This window comes from Pseudorca crassidens, chromosome 9 (genome assembly GCF_039906515.1).
Source record: "Pseudorca crassidens isolate mPseCra1 chromosome 9, mPseCra1.hap1, whole genome shotgun sequence".
Classification (NCBI taxonomy): Eukaryota; Metazoa; Chordata; class Mammalia; order Artiodactyla; family Delphinidae; genus Pseudorca; species Pseudorca crassidens.
Genome location: NC_090304.1, coordinates 11,675,230 through 11,691,847, shown reverse-complemented (window position 1 = coordinate 11,691,847; position 16,618 = coordinate 11,675,230). Strand labels below are relative to the sequence as shown.

General features: G+C 40.8%; 1 protein-coding gene and 1 non-coding gene across 2 annotated transcripts; one reads left to right on the top strand and one right to left on the bottom strand.

Moving 5' to 3' along the window:
* Positions 1-4,216: 4,216 nt before the first annotated feature.
* LOC137231101 (olfactory receptor 5B21-like) lies at positions 4,217-14,692 on the bottom strand. Its single transcript, XM_067751657.1, is given in 3 exon segments — positions 4,217-5,062; positions 5,064-5,207; positions 14,516-14,692. Coding segments are annotated over 3 exon segments (1,167 nt in total).
* On the top strand, positions 9,023-9,095 carry TRNAK-UUU (transfer RNA lysine (anticodon UUU)). The gene has a single exon. It is a non-coding gene; the product is annotated as a tRNA-Lys (tRNA).
* Positions 14,693-16,618: the final 1,926 nt, after the last annotated feature.

Sequence of the window (16,618 nt, the reverse complement as noted above, 5' to 3'; positions counted from 1 at the left end):
CTTCTAATCTGAATAGTTTATTTTCTTACAAGTTCCTGCCAACAGAAGATCCTGCCATATGCAATGTCATCTCCACACCTGAGTTCAGATGGGTCCCTATAGGTCAGGAACTCCCCCACTCAGCTCTGCTTATAATAGAATTACCAGCAGCAATAATGTCCTTAGAACAAGGGTGGCAATTTTTAATATCTCATTTGACCCTCATAACACCCTTGAGGAAGGCATGGCTGGTGCTTTTATCTCCACTTTGATGAGGAGGAACTTGGCTCAAAGCTAAGTGGCTTGTGCCAATCTCAGAACCAGTAAGTGGTAGAGTTTTGATTAGAATCCAAGTCTCCTGTCTCGGAATTCTGGACTCCCTGTATCATCTCTTCAGATTCTGGCTCAAGGTCCACCTCCTCCAGGGAGCTTTTTCCACCCACAGTATTCTTTCTCATCTCTGAAGAGTTCTAAATATTATTTTCTATACTACTCACTTGACAATAATCACAAATGCCTTGAGTGGTCATCTATCTTGAAGTATGTGCCTTGTTCCACTGCACTATTTGCAAGCTTCTCCTGAAGCAGGAACAATGTAGTCTATTACTGGTTCCTTCACAGCCTCACACCATGCCTTTCCTGCAGCTTGTGCCCAGTAAGGATTGGCTGGGGCTTGGCTATCCCCATGGGATGCAGCATTCAAAGAGCCAATTCCAACTATCAAGACTGATATGCCCTGATCGATGCATATTTCATAGAATATAGGAAAAATTCCTGCCAACAAAGTTGTTGAACACTGAGTCATGAATCTCAAAGTGCATTACATTGGTCACCACATATGCAGGAGGATTTGCACCATATATGCACCATACATGCAGGAGGATTTGCTTTGTTGAAGTAGAAATTATACCTCATATTCTTAAATGTGTTTGGATTCTGCAGCATGCCTTTCCACACAGCAGGGACATATCATGAAAGACTGTCTTTAAATGATTTATACATCAAATAAGTCGTCTATTGAAATTTACTGAAATACAAGGCTACTTTTTTTTCTCAGAGAATTGGGCAGGAAAGCAAGACTTATGTTCAAATCTGGGCTCCTCTTGCTACTGCTAGGCAAGTAAGATTTTCAAAGAGTTGATTTCTTCAACTGCAAAACTGGAGCACAAAAATCTGTCTCCTAGTGAACAAATGAAAGTAAAAATGTCTTTTGATACATCAAGAACTTTATAGAAAGTAAAGGATGAATAAGAGTCAAGGAAGATTTGGTTCGTGGGAGGTTAAGCAAGTTAAACTGTGGGAATCAGGGTTTTCAATTGTAAAATGAGAGAACTGGTATAGGTTATTTTTAAAGACTCTTTCTTGGCTAAAGAGTCTATGACTCTGTAACGTTGGCTTCAATCGTCCAGGACTCTTAATATTTTAATTTTTCTTTCCATATACATAAAAGCTAAACAAATAATTTCATGCACAAAGGGAGACTCCTATTTAAAATAATTCAATCATGAATCCTTTTTAAAAAGGATAATCGACCCTGATGTAAATAATTATCCTTATATATGTGTTTTCACATTCTGTTTTTGGACGTTTCAGGAAGGAAGTCTTCCTGTGCTTTTACTGTGCTAACTTGAGCTAACTTGAGGGTGGGTGTTGTTAAAAACCAAATGAGCATTTTGTCTCCATTTGAGAGATTTCCCATGTGGACGTGAAAAGTTCCCCATGGTAATTTGTATTCTGTAAATTGATGTCTTACTGGCAACAAGACATCTCCTTCTGAGCAGCTTATGTAAATGAATACTCACGTGATGTCAGATTGAAATGTGTCTGCTGTAGGACTGGGAGGTTGGAGGACAGGAAATTAAACAATGAATGGATATAAAGGCTTGGACGTGGATGGGGTGGACAGAGTGGGGGAGCTCAGGAGCCAAAAGTGGGAAGTACAAGAACAGAGAAGTGAGAGCTATTGCAGGACTCTCAGCTGTATAAATCATGCATGCATTATGATGGGCATGTTTGCATACTTTATTTCATGGTATCTTCACAGTTTATCCTGTATGTTGGGTTCAAAGAGATCAAATGACTTTCTCAAGGTCACACAACTGATAAGAAGGGTAAGAATCTTCACCCAGCTCTTGATACTAGAACTAGGACCTTCATACCCATTTGCAGTCAACTCTAGTGCTAGTTTGAGATGATTTCAATAGAAAACGTAATATGTAGTCATTAGGCCTTTAACTCTTAGAAGATCCACATACTTTTCTGCCTAAACTGGGATATAGAGGCAGAAAGAAACATGCCCAGAAACACACCTTACTAGGTACTGTAACAGTTTTAATATAAAAACTATAGACTTTAACTTTTCATAGGGATCTTACTGCTTAGTGGTGAGGGAAGTTCTTGCTTGGGCTGAAGATGGAAAGAGGTTGAGGAAAAAAGGAAGAAAAAGAGGAAGAGGAGAAGGGAAAAGAGGAGCAGGAAGAAGAGGAAAAGGAGTTAATGATATCTATCAAGTAGGAAAAGAAGCTGAGCTCTGAGTGGAACACACTTAATGCTCGGACAGATGCTTCCCAGACTCATCTCCAAATCTGGGTACCTTGAGCTCTGTAACTTCTATAAGTCACGAGAAGGACTCCTTGGTGAAGTGGATCCTGGCCATTCAAGGTTGTTCTTCTGTGTGTTACTGGAAAATCCTCACTGCTAAGGCAGGGAGGGGGGAGGATGGCTGAGGCAAGTCTAGGTTGTCAAGGCCTTGGATCCAGAAGAAGCTCCCAATCCCTTTAGGTGATGGTGACCATGTGCTTGAGAAAGTTTTTCCTACAGGTCAGCCTAATGTCCCTCTTTGCTTCTCTCTCCACAAGACCCATGATCAACCCTCTTCAGACCAAGGCTGCCCTGTGCGTAATGGAGTTTGATCATCTCGAAACTAATATGACCTTCTAAGCTCCCTGATTTAGCCCACCAAGATTTCTGGTTTTCACATTTAAGATAAAAAAAAATTGTTTTTAGAGATCTTGAAATCATGAAATATGTGGCAGCGTAGACTAATCGTAGCTGTAAACATCAAGCAGTTGATATGTGAGAAGTGAAATGAATCACCGCTCCCTTCCCACCCACACACATCCGCTCACACAACTTAGCTCAGGAAACAAGACCTGAAGGTAGACTTGTGTTGTGCACCATCAGGCCATTCCCATCTTAAGAAGTACGCTAACACAGGCTTTTTAATTTTTGCTGCATCTAATTACAGAACATCTGAATAGAACAGGGATCCAGAGGTGAACTGAATTTTTGAAAAAACAGAAGCAAGGAGGGCACAAAAATCTATTGTGTGAATTCATAATAGATCCACCAAACTTAAGGATGACGAGAAATGCAAGCATGTAATTCAGAAGACAAATATCCCTTCTCAAGGCCCCTGGAAAAAAAGTTTTTTCTTTAAACCTTCTGTAAGTTTTGGTTATTATGTTAGACCAAGGCCAAAAGCATAGAACAGAGTGCAGGAACTCTAAAAAGAGATATACTTATTCAGGTTAAAGTTTAAACAATTTATCTATGGAAACATACATACACAAGGTGGCTTATTGTTTTCTACCAAAGTTGTCCTAACACTTTAACAGAAGGAGATGGAGAAGACAAAAGTACACAATCTATGAGTGAGGACGGGAATGAGAGTGGGCACAGAAGGATCGGGGTTAGAAGGATTTCATACTGGGTCACCTGACTCTTGGTCCAGTGCCTTGTCCTTTCAATTACAACCTTCTTTGAGACGTTATTAAAAATATTGAAACATCCTTTGTCAGCATTAGACACTTTAACTTTCAAACTCACGGATCAAAGAAACGAAAAGCATAAGGCTGTGCCTTCCAGTTGACAACTATTATTCAATGAAGATGTAGTCCTTACACCACGTTTTAATAACAAATGGAAAATTTTTTCCAATTAAAATAGGGAGAGGGAAAGTCAGTGCACTCAATTTATGCTTTGATCTTCTGCTTTAAACCGTGTCGGGAAACTAATGCAGGAAAGAGTTTAAACATCCCAGGGTGTTGTTCACTAAATATAAGGTTATTTTTCTGAGTGAGACATTTCAAAGGGCTGCTTTTTTTTTTTTTTACCACTTTTCCTAACAGCAGAAGTAACCACTGTTCTTGGAGAAGAAAGAAATGAAATCTGCCAAACCTCAAAAGTTGAGGTGGCATCTAGGTCTGGGGGGAAGGTTTATCCCTTAGTTACCTGCCTACTTCCTACTCACACTTAAAGACTGGGAATTAAGTTTGTTGAGTATTTTCCAGAGAGTATGTTTCACTTCTTTGTTCCTAAGACTGTAGACCAAGGGGTTCAGCATGGGAATCACCACCGTGTAAAACACAGATGCTATTTTGTCCATGTCCATGGACTGGGTGGAGCTGGGCTGTAAGTACATGAAGATGATTGTTCCATAGAAAATGGAGATGGCCGTGAGATGGGACGCACAGGTGGAGAAGGCTTTCTTCCTTCCTTCCGCAGAACGCCTCCGTCAAACGGCCATGTATATGAAGAAGTAAGAGATGAGGATGACCAAGAGGGTGAAAAAGACATTGAAGCCCACGACAAAGAAGGCCACCAGCTTGCTCATGCCTATGTTGGAGCACGAGAGAGCCAGGAGTGGAGGGACTTCGCAGAAAAAGTGATTCATCTCATTTGAACCACAGAAGGAGAGTCTGAAGGTGTCTGCTGAGTGGATGCAGGCATTGAGGAAGCCACAGGCATTGAGGAAGCCACAGACATAGGAGCCCATCCTCAGGAGGGCATACACACCTGCTATCATGGTGCTGGTGTAATGAAGGGGCCTACACAGCACTGCACGGGGGTCACAGGCCGTGGAGGCCAGGAGGTAGCACTTGACGGTGGCAAAACCCACAAAGAAGAAGGACTGAGGAGCACATCCATTGTGGGAGATGAGTTTGTTTCCCGAGTGCAGTGCAGCCACCGTCTGGGGAGCTACGGCTAATGAGTGACCCGGATCGACAAAGGAAAGGTTGCTGAGGAAGAAGTACATTGGAGTGTGGAGGTGGGAGTCTGAGTAGATGACCAGCACCATCCCCCCGATTCCCAACCAAAGTGATGAGGTAGATGAACAAAAATACCAGGAGGAGGGGAACCTGGAGGTTGGGGTCATCTGTGAATCCCAAGAGGATGAACTCTGTTGCTTCTGTGCTATTCTCCACTGAGGTTAACTTCAATTTAGCCTGGCAATTAAAGGAGAGGAGCCAGTGAAACAGATGAAAGTATAGAGGGATGATATAAAAATAGAAAACTAAGATATATTGAGAAAGTACTCTGTGTAAGGCACCTGCTAGACCCTTCTATTACATTACAGCATTTACTCCTGTGAGATAAGTACTATTATGTCTACTTTCTTGGGAGCTTAATATTGACGAGAATAACCTAATTAGTAGGGGTCAGAGTTAAATTCACATCCTTATACTTCTGAACCCAATGTCCATACGCTCAGAGCTTGAATTATTCTACCTGTTTACATCATAGGAAACAAAATATGATATGTCTTGTAGCCTAGCTTTTAAGATTTTGTTTATTCCGTTTTTAAAAAATCAAAAAGAGAATAGCATGAAGTAAAAAGTATAAATCCCTCATTCCTTGTTTTTTTATTCCACTCCTAAGAGTATAGCCTCTACAGAGATTTCCCGTATGCCAATAGAATTATATGGTACTAAGCATAGTAAGAGCTTACTGTATGCCAGGCACTGCTCCAAGAGCTTTACTTGAAGTTAATTTATTTAATCCTCAAACCAACTCTTTGGGGTTGATCATATTAGTTTCCTCATTTTACACAAGGAGAAACTGTATAAATGTGTAAACTGTGCAAAATATACCCAAGGAGTATATACGATACTCTTATTTCAAAATGTTCACCTTTTTCAACAATGCTCCATGATATAAAATATGCAAATGGAGCTTTGCTTTTGACTTAGATTATTTCCTGTTGTCAGTATATTTTATACTTGGCCTCTTTGTTCTGGCTACTATCGGCTCCTAAAATCTAGTAGCTTTTAGATGAAGACTGGAGAGCTATTATGATGAAATAATAGTAATAATAATAAGATGAAGAAGAAGGAGGGGGTGTAGGAGGAGGAAGGGGGGAGGAGGAAGAAGAGGAAGAAGGAGAAGAAAAAAGAGAAGAAGAAGGAGAAGAAGAGAAGAAGAGAAAAATATCGCCCAAAGTCACATAACTGGTAAGTCTTGAAAGTGGAATTAAAACCTTGGTCTCTCTGATATCAAATCCAAAGCTCTTAACCACAGTTTTAATGTCTTTAGAAGTTTATCCCTCAACAGTAATTCAATTGCATTTTATCTTTATATATTTAAATTGAGATTATACCTCTCCACTTCCTATCAGAAGTCTTTGTTATTGATCCTGATTACAATTAAGTTCTCCCTTCTCTGCTCTCCCAAAGCACTTGAGACCTGAGTGATTCGCACAATTAGCTGAGCAACCGCCCAGCCTACCTTGACCCCTTGATCACACACCTAAATATTGGTGAATTAATTAGAACATCAATAGCAAAGTGTTTAAACATTTTTCATGCTAACTAACCCCACCACAAACAGCTTCTTGTTCTCTTGTCTAGCTGGGTCCACCTTTTCTGCCAACATATTAGCTAAGACTCGTAGTATAAAAAATATTCAGAATTAACAGTGAGACTGGGGCTGGGCAGGCCTGGAGCAAGACTTGTGTCCTAATTCTAGTGACCTGTCTCTCTCTCCTATTGTTTTCCCTCAGTCTGATGTGCCTTATAGGTTTTTCCTGTCCCCGGTGGCAGAATGGGTGACAACAGTCTCTGACAGAGGAAGAGAGAAAGGGGAAAAAGAAGGGATTTAAGGGAGAAAAGGCTTCAGCTCTGCCTGACCTTGGTTATCTGCAAGTGCAGTGATCAGATTGGTAAGGAGCCTTTTTTATACCACAAATGGAGACAGCCCAGCCTGTCATGTTCAGATGACGATTACACACACACGAGTGTCGCAGCTGGTATCACAAGACTGGCTCAGCCAGTTTGGAAATGCTATTGGTCAGGAAGCATGATAAAACTCCAGTCCTGGTTTCCATTTTCCACCTTTATAAACAGTGCTCCAGGGAATACCCTTGTAGATGTCCTCTCATGCCCCTTTCTTTTTCCTTAAGATAAATTCCTAGCATTTTATATTTTTTTCCTTCTTTTGCTTATTGACAGATTTCCATTCAGTAATGTGTCAATTAACTTTCCAACCAGCAGCTCTTTCATTACATTTAGCCAGTCCTTCTTTTTTCTTTTTTTCCTTTCGACTTTTGTCATGTGTGTGTACTCTATAATTTAGCAGACACAATATCCTATCATCTATGACAGGCAGTTTCCTGATATATATTAGGAACCTGGGGCCTCTTAACTGCAATATCTGTACAAAGCCCCAGGGCAGGACCCATCAACCTCATCACTATTAACATTACGTGCTGGATTAAAAAAAGAATGAAATAATGCCATTTGCAGCAACACGGATGGACCTAGAGCTTGTCATACTGAGTGAAGAAAGTCAGACAGAAAAAGACAAATATCACATGGTATCGCTTATACGTGGAATCTTTAAAAATGGTACAAATGAACTTATTTACAGAACAGAATTAGAGTCACAAATGTAGAAAGCAAACTTTCGGTTACCAAGGGGGAAACACGGAGGGGGAGGGATAAATTGGGAGATTGGGATTGACATATACATGCTACTATATATAAAATAGGTAAGTAAATAAGGACCAACTGTATAACAGAGAACTCTATTCAATACTCTCTAATGACCTATATGAGAAAAGAACCTAAAAAAGAGTGGATATATGTATAACTGATTCACTTTGCTGTGCAGCAGAATCTAACACAACATTGTAAATCAACTATACTCCAATAAAAATTAATTTAAGAAAAACATTATGGGCTGGACAGTTCTTTGGTTGCAGGCGGGGGTGAGGCAGGGGAAAGGCTGTCCAGTGCATTGTGGAAGCTTTAGCAGTATCCCTGGCCTCTATCCACTAGAAGCCAGGAGCATACTCCCTTCCCCAGCTGTGACAAACAACAACGTCTCCAGATACTGCCAAATGTCCCAGACGTCCACAGGGTCATCCCTGGTGGAGAACCACTGTTCTAGAGATTATAAAACTCTATTTGTGTTCATGGTTTACTAAGTCACAATTCCATGAGTTATGCATATTATATATTTTACAGCATACACATATATTACAGACCCATATTCATGTGTAGATGTATATATATGAAGAAACTGAGACTTGGTGAGATAAAGCAGTTAGTTCAAGATCTAGGACTCCAGCCAAGTATTGCTGCTCATTGGTGGGGGAGTCTAGGAAGGGAGAACTGCTTGCCAAGTACTGTGGTCCTTCAACTAAAGAGATACTCACCTTCCTATTTCATAAACCAACCTCTTCCCCAACACAAGGTAGGGTAAACGACGCAGAAAAACTCCAAAAATGAAAGGCAGCTGACTTCTGAATTCTATTCCAAAACACCTTCTCAAATGCTTATTTAATCCATTTTCACGGTTAATACTGACCACCCAATTATACGTACCTAAGCTGTAGGTCTGATTTCTAACAGTTATCATGCATTCCCTATGTTGAATTGCCCCAGACTGCCATCTTCATATATTATCAATTAACATTCAAAGTATTTCTGTGTTCTCTTGATGGACAACACTTTCTATTATGCATTGTGTCACTATTAATAAATGTGTCTGGATCCAGAGCAGCAAAGAGAACTTGGAGTCAGGGCAGAGAGAGGAAAGCTTTGCTTTGCCCGGCACCACCCCTGAAGGCCTGAATCTAAATCCCATTGCTGCCACTGCTGCTGTGTTCCCTCCCACCAAAGTCCTACAAAGGCCAAGCTTTTCTGCATAGGCCTAAAATAAATATCAGAAGGAGCCTTGAAAAAGTAGACATTTAAAGAAAATATTTAAAGGTAGCCTGTGATCAACTGCTTTATTTAATAAATAACAAATATGAGGGAATTCCCTGGCGGTCCAGTGGTTAAGACTATGCACTTTTACTGCCGAGGGCCCGGGTTCGATCCCTGGTCAGGGAATTAAGATCCCACAAGCCGTGTGGCGTGGCTAAATAAATAAATAACAAATAAGAAAGTGTGTTGAAAACTGAAAACCATTAAAACTTCAAGGATTGGGGCTTCCCTGGTGGCGCAGTGGTTGAGAGTCCGCCTGCCGATGCAGAGGACACGGGTTCGTGCCCCGGTCCGGGAGGATCCCACGTGCCGCGGAGCGGCTGGGCCCGTGAGCCATGGCCGCTGAGCCTGCGCGTCCGGAGCCTGTGCTCCGCAGCGGGAGAGGCCGCAAACAGTGAGGGGCCCGCGTACCGCAAAAAAAAAACAAACCAAAACAAACAAACAAACAAACTTCAAGGATTAAGGGATTATAAAAGTAGAAACCACCAAGATAGATAATCTGAAAATAAAAGTGTTATCAAAATTGTTTCTAAAGGTGTTTGAAGAACCACCCTCAGCCATCACATCCCATTGGGGGATTTCCAAAAGAAGAATCTCAACGGAAAACCGTAAGACTAAATTCCACGAAAAAAGAGACAATAAAGAATTAAGGAAGATAAAATATGAGAAAATCTAGCCACTGTGTGGTCTATGGTGGATGCTCAATACAAACTAATTTATCTTTTCATTAAACTATCCGTCAATCAATAGAAAACAAACTTATGGTTACCAAAGGGGAAAGGAGGTGGGGGAGGGATAAATTAGGAGTTTGGGATTAACAGATACAAAATATAAAATATTTATCTCTATATAAAATAGATAAATGACAAGGTCATATATATTTATATATTATATATACATATATATATTATATATAATATATGTATCTATAACTGAATCATTTTGCTGTATACCAGAAACTAGCACAACATTGTAAATCAACTATACTTCAACAAAAAAATATTTTGAAAAACTATTGGTCAGTCCTATGAACTTGAGTCCCAGACTTTATTAACACCAGCTGGTAGCAGCATTCTACCTAGAAAAGACTGTCAGTTTCTGTTTAAGAAAAGATGACCCAAAAATTACCTAGGAGAGGTTCACTGTCTCAGTTTTTCATGTGGCAGAGGAAAGTGGGGAAAATGGAACTGAGTCCTTTTTTTATACCTACTTCTGAGCCCCTTTCTCCTTAAAAAAAAACCCATTATTTTTACCCACAGTACGAAGAATGTTGAAAAAAAAAAAAAAAAGTCAGGGAAAACATACCTAGTTCCTTGGGAATTCTGAGACCTTAATTCGGAACTGCCTTCAACTACGGGGGTTTTTGAAGCCTGCAAAGGAAAAGAAAAGCTGTTCAGAAAAGACCTCAGATTTCAAAGCGTAGAAGATTTCCTGAGGCTACGAAGTAAGTGTAAAAGCAGTTCAGCTGCGATTGCAGTTGCTTCAGAGCTTGAGAGGTACCACACTGTATGAGAGGCCTGGAATCATCCAGAAGCTGGCATCTACGTAGATGTGGGAGCCTCTGGAGGGGCTCAACCCCAATCCAGAGCTCAGTAACATGCAAACGAGTGATCAAAACACCACTTTCTTAGATTCCATATATATGTGTTAGCATATGGTATTTGTTTCTCTCTTTCTGACTTACTGCACTCTGTATGACAGCCTCTAGGTCCATCCACCTCACTACAAATAACTCAATTTCGTTTTTTTTTATGGCTGGGTAATATTCCATTGTATATATGTGCCACATCTTCTTTATCCATTCATCTGTCGATGGACACTTAGGTTGCTTCCATGTCCTGGCTATTGTAAATAGAGCTGCAATGAACATTGTGGTACATGACTCTTTTTGAATTATGCTTTTCTCAGGGTACATGCCCAGTAGTGGGATTGCTGGGTCTTATGGTAGTTCTAATTTTAGTTTTTTAAGGAACCTCCATACTGTTCTCCATAGTGGCTGTATCAATTTACATTCCCACCTAGGGGCAAGACGGGAATAAAAATGCAGACCTACTAGAGAATGGACTTGAGGATATGAGGAGGGGGAAGGGTAAGCTGGGAGAAAGTGAGAGAGTGGCAGGGACATACATATACACTACCAAATGTAAAATAGATACCTAGTGGGAAGCAGCCACATAGCACAGGGAGATCAGCTCGGTGCTTTGTGACCACCCAGAGGGGTGGGATAGGGAGGGTGAGAGGGAGGGAGATGCAAGAGGGAAGAGATATGGGGATATATGTATATGTATAACTGTTTCACTTTGTTTTAAAGCAGAAACTAACACACCATTGTAAAGCAATTATACTCCAATAAAGATGTTAAAAAAAAGACAACTAAGAAAAAAACCAAAAAAAACCCCCCAAAAAACCCACCACTTTCCTGAGGGAATGAAACATTATTGTGATGTGGAAAGGCTTAAAGGCCCAGGGGGAGCTCCAGGCCTTCAAGCAAGGGCTAAAATGATTGGTGATCAAGTTCCATCAAAAATGCCTTCAAAGGAGCTGCAGGGTCCAGCCATCCCCACTCAGCCTATAGAAGACGTCCTGTGAGAATGTGGGATTTGGTACTTTCTCTAAGACTAAACGGGGAGAAATTTTCATTTTCATTTCATTTTTATTTAAAATTAAAATTTCTAATTTTCATTTTAATTTCATCTATATTTAAAATTAGAAATTAAATTTTCTAATTTTATTTTATTTTATTTATTTATTTTTTTGCGGTACGCGGGCCTCTCACTGTTGTGGCCTCTCCCGTTGCCGAGCACAGGCTCCAGACGCGCAGGCTCAGCAGCCATGGCTCACGGGTCCAGCTGCTCTGCGGCATGTGGGATCCTCCCGGACCGGGGCACGAACCCGCGTCCCCTGCATCGGCAGGCGGACTCCCAACCACTGCGCCACCAGGGAAGCCCAAAATTTCTAATTTTAAATACAGATGAGAGACTTCATCAAAATTTCCATTTGCCTAAATCCATCTCTAAGGAACCTCAAGTTACAAGGACTTTTATGGATCAAAACAGTTTCATGAAATTTTTTTCCGATCAACTTGATTTTAAATGCACTTTAGCATGGAGCTTACAGGAAGCAGTCTTCTCTTCCAGCCCCTACTGAATGATCACATATTGGATGCTTCCTATGTTTCAGCCCTTGCTAAGTACTATATGAGTGTGTTTTTTCACTTACTGTTCACCCAACTCTATGATAAATGTATTGATATTATCTTTCCAGTTTTACAGTTGTGAAAACTTCAGTATATACCTAACACCCTAATCTTGGTTTCTAATAATAATCTCCAATAAAAGGAACTCCTTGGAGAACTGACTGATTCCAAGACTAGAGCAAGGGATACAACACACAAACTTGGAGCAGCTTGTCACTCCAGGGAGTAAGGAGATGCTCAAGTCTGTCTGACTTAAAGTCTACATAGTTTTACACCGTGCTCTACTGCTCCTTTTGGGAATCAGTGTAGAAGAACAGGGCTGCTCTCAGAATCCAGAAAAGGGTCCTGCTTCCCACAGGGACTCACAAATGCATGTTCCAATAGAGTCAGCTACAAAAGTGAAGCTTATTTACAATTTTTCTTTTCCTTTTATAAAAAAATTTCTGTTAGAATAAATTTAAGTTTTTTTGATAAAATAAGAAGTGGCCAAGTAAGTAGCAAGCTAGGTGTTAAGAGGCCAAGGATGTTTTTGCACCACTCTTCAAATTTTGTAGGATCTAATCTTCTGACCCACACATCCAACCCGAAGACTAGACTTTCCTCATTGTTATTTTATTTGATCACTACAACAACCAAAGGGAGGATGGAGAGAGAAAGAGGGAGAGAAAGGGGGAGAAAGATTAAAAAGAGAGGAGGAGGAGGAGGAGGAGGAGGGGAGGAGGGGGAGGAGGAGGGGGAGGAGAAGAAGAAGAGGAAGAGGAAGAAGAAGAAGAAGAAGAGAAAGAAGAAGAAGAAGGGGAGGAAGAAGAAGAAGAAGGGGAAGAGGAAGAAGAGGAAGGAGAAGAAGAAGAAGAGGAGGAAGAAGAAGAAGGAGAAGAAGGGGAGGAAGAAGAAGAAGAAGAAGAAGAAGAAGAAGAAGAAGAAGAAGAAGAAGAAGAAGAAGAAGGAGAAGAAGAAGAGGAGGAGGAAGAAGAAGAAGAAGAAGAAGAAGAAGAAGAAGAAGAAGGAGAAGAAGAAGGGGAGGAAGAAGAAGAAGAAGAGGAGGAGGAGGAAGAAGAGGAAGAAGAAGAAGAGGAAGAAGAGGAAGAGGAAGGAGGAGGAGGAGGAGGAGAAGGAGAAGGAGAAGAAGAAGAAGAAGAAGAAGAAGAAGAAGAAGAAGAAGAAGAAGAAGAAGAAGAAGGAGAAGAAGAAGAGGAGGAGGAGGAGGAGGAGGAGGAGGAGGAGGAGGAGGAGGAGGAGGAGGAGGAAGAAGAAGAAGAAGAAGAAGAAGAAGAAGAAGAAGAAGAAGAAGAAGAAGAAGAAGAAGAAGAAGAAGAAGAAGAAGAAGAAAAGAGAAGAGGGAAGGGGAAGGGGGAGAAAGGAAAGAGAGAGAAGGAAAGAGAAAACTTCACCTTGTAGGTCCAACATCTAACAACTGTGACAATCTAGCCAAAACATCTGACTCTATAAAATAATTTAGTACTCTCCTTTATCTGCATTTAATATTCTAAAAAAATTAAACTTCTTAAAATGAAGATTATTAACATGGTAAAATGGAATAGTACTGGCTCTTGGCGAGTGAGAGACCCAGAATCAGCTGCTTACTAAACGGATAACTCATCATTTCCTCGTGCTCCTGGATTTATCTTCTTCCTCTTCCCTCTCAAAGGTTCTTCATTCCTATGGGGATACTTCTGCTTTGACTTCTGTGGCTCCTTCACCGTTGGGCTCCTCACAAGATCAAGCTGTGACTTCACCTTCAAATAAGTATACTTTGGGGTTTGAGAAAAATAAAGGGGAAGAAAGGGGCCAATTCTGACTTCGGGGTTAGTTCAAGGCCAGGTATCTCTGAGTTAATGCTGCCACCTTGCGGCCATTGCAAGCCTTTCCTGCGAGGGTTACAAGAAGAGTGAAGAAGCTACCAGTCCATCTAAAAAAGTTAGTTTTATGGACACATGGGATGTCAGCACCTTTTAAGACTTAAGAGATCACTAGGTGTTAAGGTACCCAAGACACCATGGCTCAGAGGTGATAAGTACAGTCCCTAGAGCTAGATGCACGGGTTCAAACCCCAGCTCTCCCACCACTGCCTGGATGGCTCAGACAAGTCACTTAGCCTCTCCATTCCTCTCTTTCTCATTATGGGATTGTTGTGAGAATTAAGTGAACAGATGTAAAGTACTTAGAATACTGAACACTGTATAACTATGTGTTATCTTGTAAATATATAATTTTATCGAGGAATAAACAGGTTCATAGAGATGAAGTGATCAGCCTAAAGCCACGCCGCTGATTAACAGCATAATTGAAACCCGTGCTCTAAGACTCCTGACTCATTTCCATCCATCAATTTCCCCAGAATTTCCCGAACTTCTCTTGAGTCCTCAGCCCCACTGAGGTATCTGCACTCTCCGCGGATGACACCATCTTCTTTACTAAGTTTGGGGCCACCTGATGTTAATGTCACATCAGCCACTCCATCTAAATTCAGGCTGCCTTCTGCCTTCCTAGCTCGGACCTTGCCCTCTTCTTTTCCCACCTCCTCCATCTATACCGTTGATACAATCTTTACTCTACTTACTCTTGTGAGATCTTCACCGTAGCAATTAGTCCCATCCTTCATACCTTCTCTTACTTGCTCTTAACCCATGTGTCCACAAGCAAGCTTAATTTACCTATCCTTTCCCCAAAACTCTCAAAAGGCTTTCTTCTACCCTAACAGACCCTTATGCTCTATGAATATCCCTCCTTCTACCCTTACAGTTATCATCTACATCATCTCCCATCCTATCCTCAGTCTACTGCACCATAACCTCAACTATTTCCACCTCCATTCTAATGAAACAATATTTTTTAACATCTTTATTGGAGTATAATTGCTTTACAATGGTGTTTTAGTTTCTGACTTATAACAAAGTGAAGCAGTTATACATATACATATGTTCCCATATCTCTTCCCTCTTGCGTCTCCCTCCCTCCCACCCTCCCTATCCCACCCCTCCAGGCGGTCACAAAGCACCGAGCTGATCTCCCTGTGCTATGCGGCTGCTTCCCACTAGCTATCTATTTTACGTTTGGGAGTATATATGTCCATGCCTCTCTCTCGCTTTGTCACAGCTTACCCTTCCCCCTCCCCATATCTTCAAGTCCATTCTCTAGTAGGTCTGTGTCTTAATTCCTGTCTTACCCCTAAGTTCTTCATGACATTTTTTCCCTTAAATTCCATATATATGTGTTAGCATACGGTATTTGTCTTTCTCTTTCTGACTTACTTCACTCTGTATGACAGACTCTAGGTCTATCCACCTCATTACAAAGAGCTCAATTTCGTTTCTTTTTATGGTTGAGTAATATTTCATTGTATATATGTGCCACATCTTCTTTACCCATTCATCCGATGATGGACAGTTAGGTTGTTTCCATCTCTGGGCTATTGTAAATAGAGCTGCAATGAACATTTTGGTACATGACTCTTTTTGAATTATAGTTTTCTCAGGGTATATGCCCAGTAGTGGGATTGCTGGGTCATATGGTAGTTCTATTTGTAGTTTTTTAAGGAACCTCCATACTGTTCTCCACAGTGGCTGTATCAATTTACATTCGCACCAACAGTGCAAGAGGGTTCCCTTTTCCCCACACCCTCTCCAGCATTTATTGTTTCTAGATTTTTTGATGATGGCCATTCTGACTGGTGTGAGATGATATCTCATTGTAGTTTTGATTTGCATTAATGATTAATGAAGTTGAGCATTCTTTTATGTGTTTGTTGGCAGTCTGTATAACTTCTTTGGAGAAATGTCTATTTAGGTCTTCTGCCCATTTTTGGATTGGGTTGTTTGTTTTTTTCTTATTGAGCTGCATGAGCTGCTTATAAATTTTGGAGATTTATCCTTTGTCAGTTGCTTCATTTGCAAATATTTTCTCCCATTCTGAGGGTTGTCTTTTGGTCTTCTTTATGGTTTCCTTTGCTGTGCAAAAGCTTTGAAGTTTCATTAGGTCCCATTTGTTTATTTTTGTTTTTATTTCCATTTCTCTGGGAGGTGGGTCAGAAAGGATCTTGCTGTGATTTATGTCATAGAGTGTTCTGCCTATGTTTTCCTCTAAGAGTTTGATAGTTTCTGGCCTTACATTTAGGTCTTTAATCCATTTTGAGCTTATTTTTGTGTACGGTGTTAGGGAGTGATCTAATCTCATACTTTTAAATGTACCTGTCCAGTTTTCCCAGCACCACTTACTGAAGAGGCTGTCCTTTCTCCACTGTACATTCCTGCCTCCTTTATCAAAGATAAGGTGACCATATGTGTGTGGGTTTATCTCTGGGCTTTCTATCCTGTTCCATTGATCTAACTTTCTGTTTTTGTGCCAGTACCATACTATCTTGATTACTGTAGCTTTGTAGTATAGTCTGAAGTCAGGGAGCCTGATTCCATCCAGCTCCGTTTTTTGTTTTCAAGATTGCTTTGGTTATTCCGGG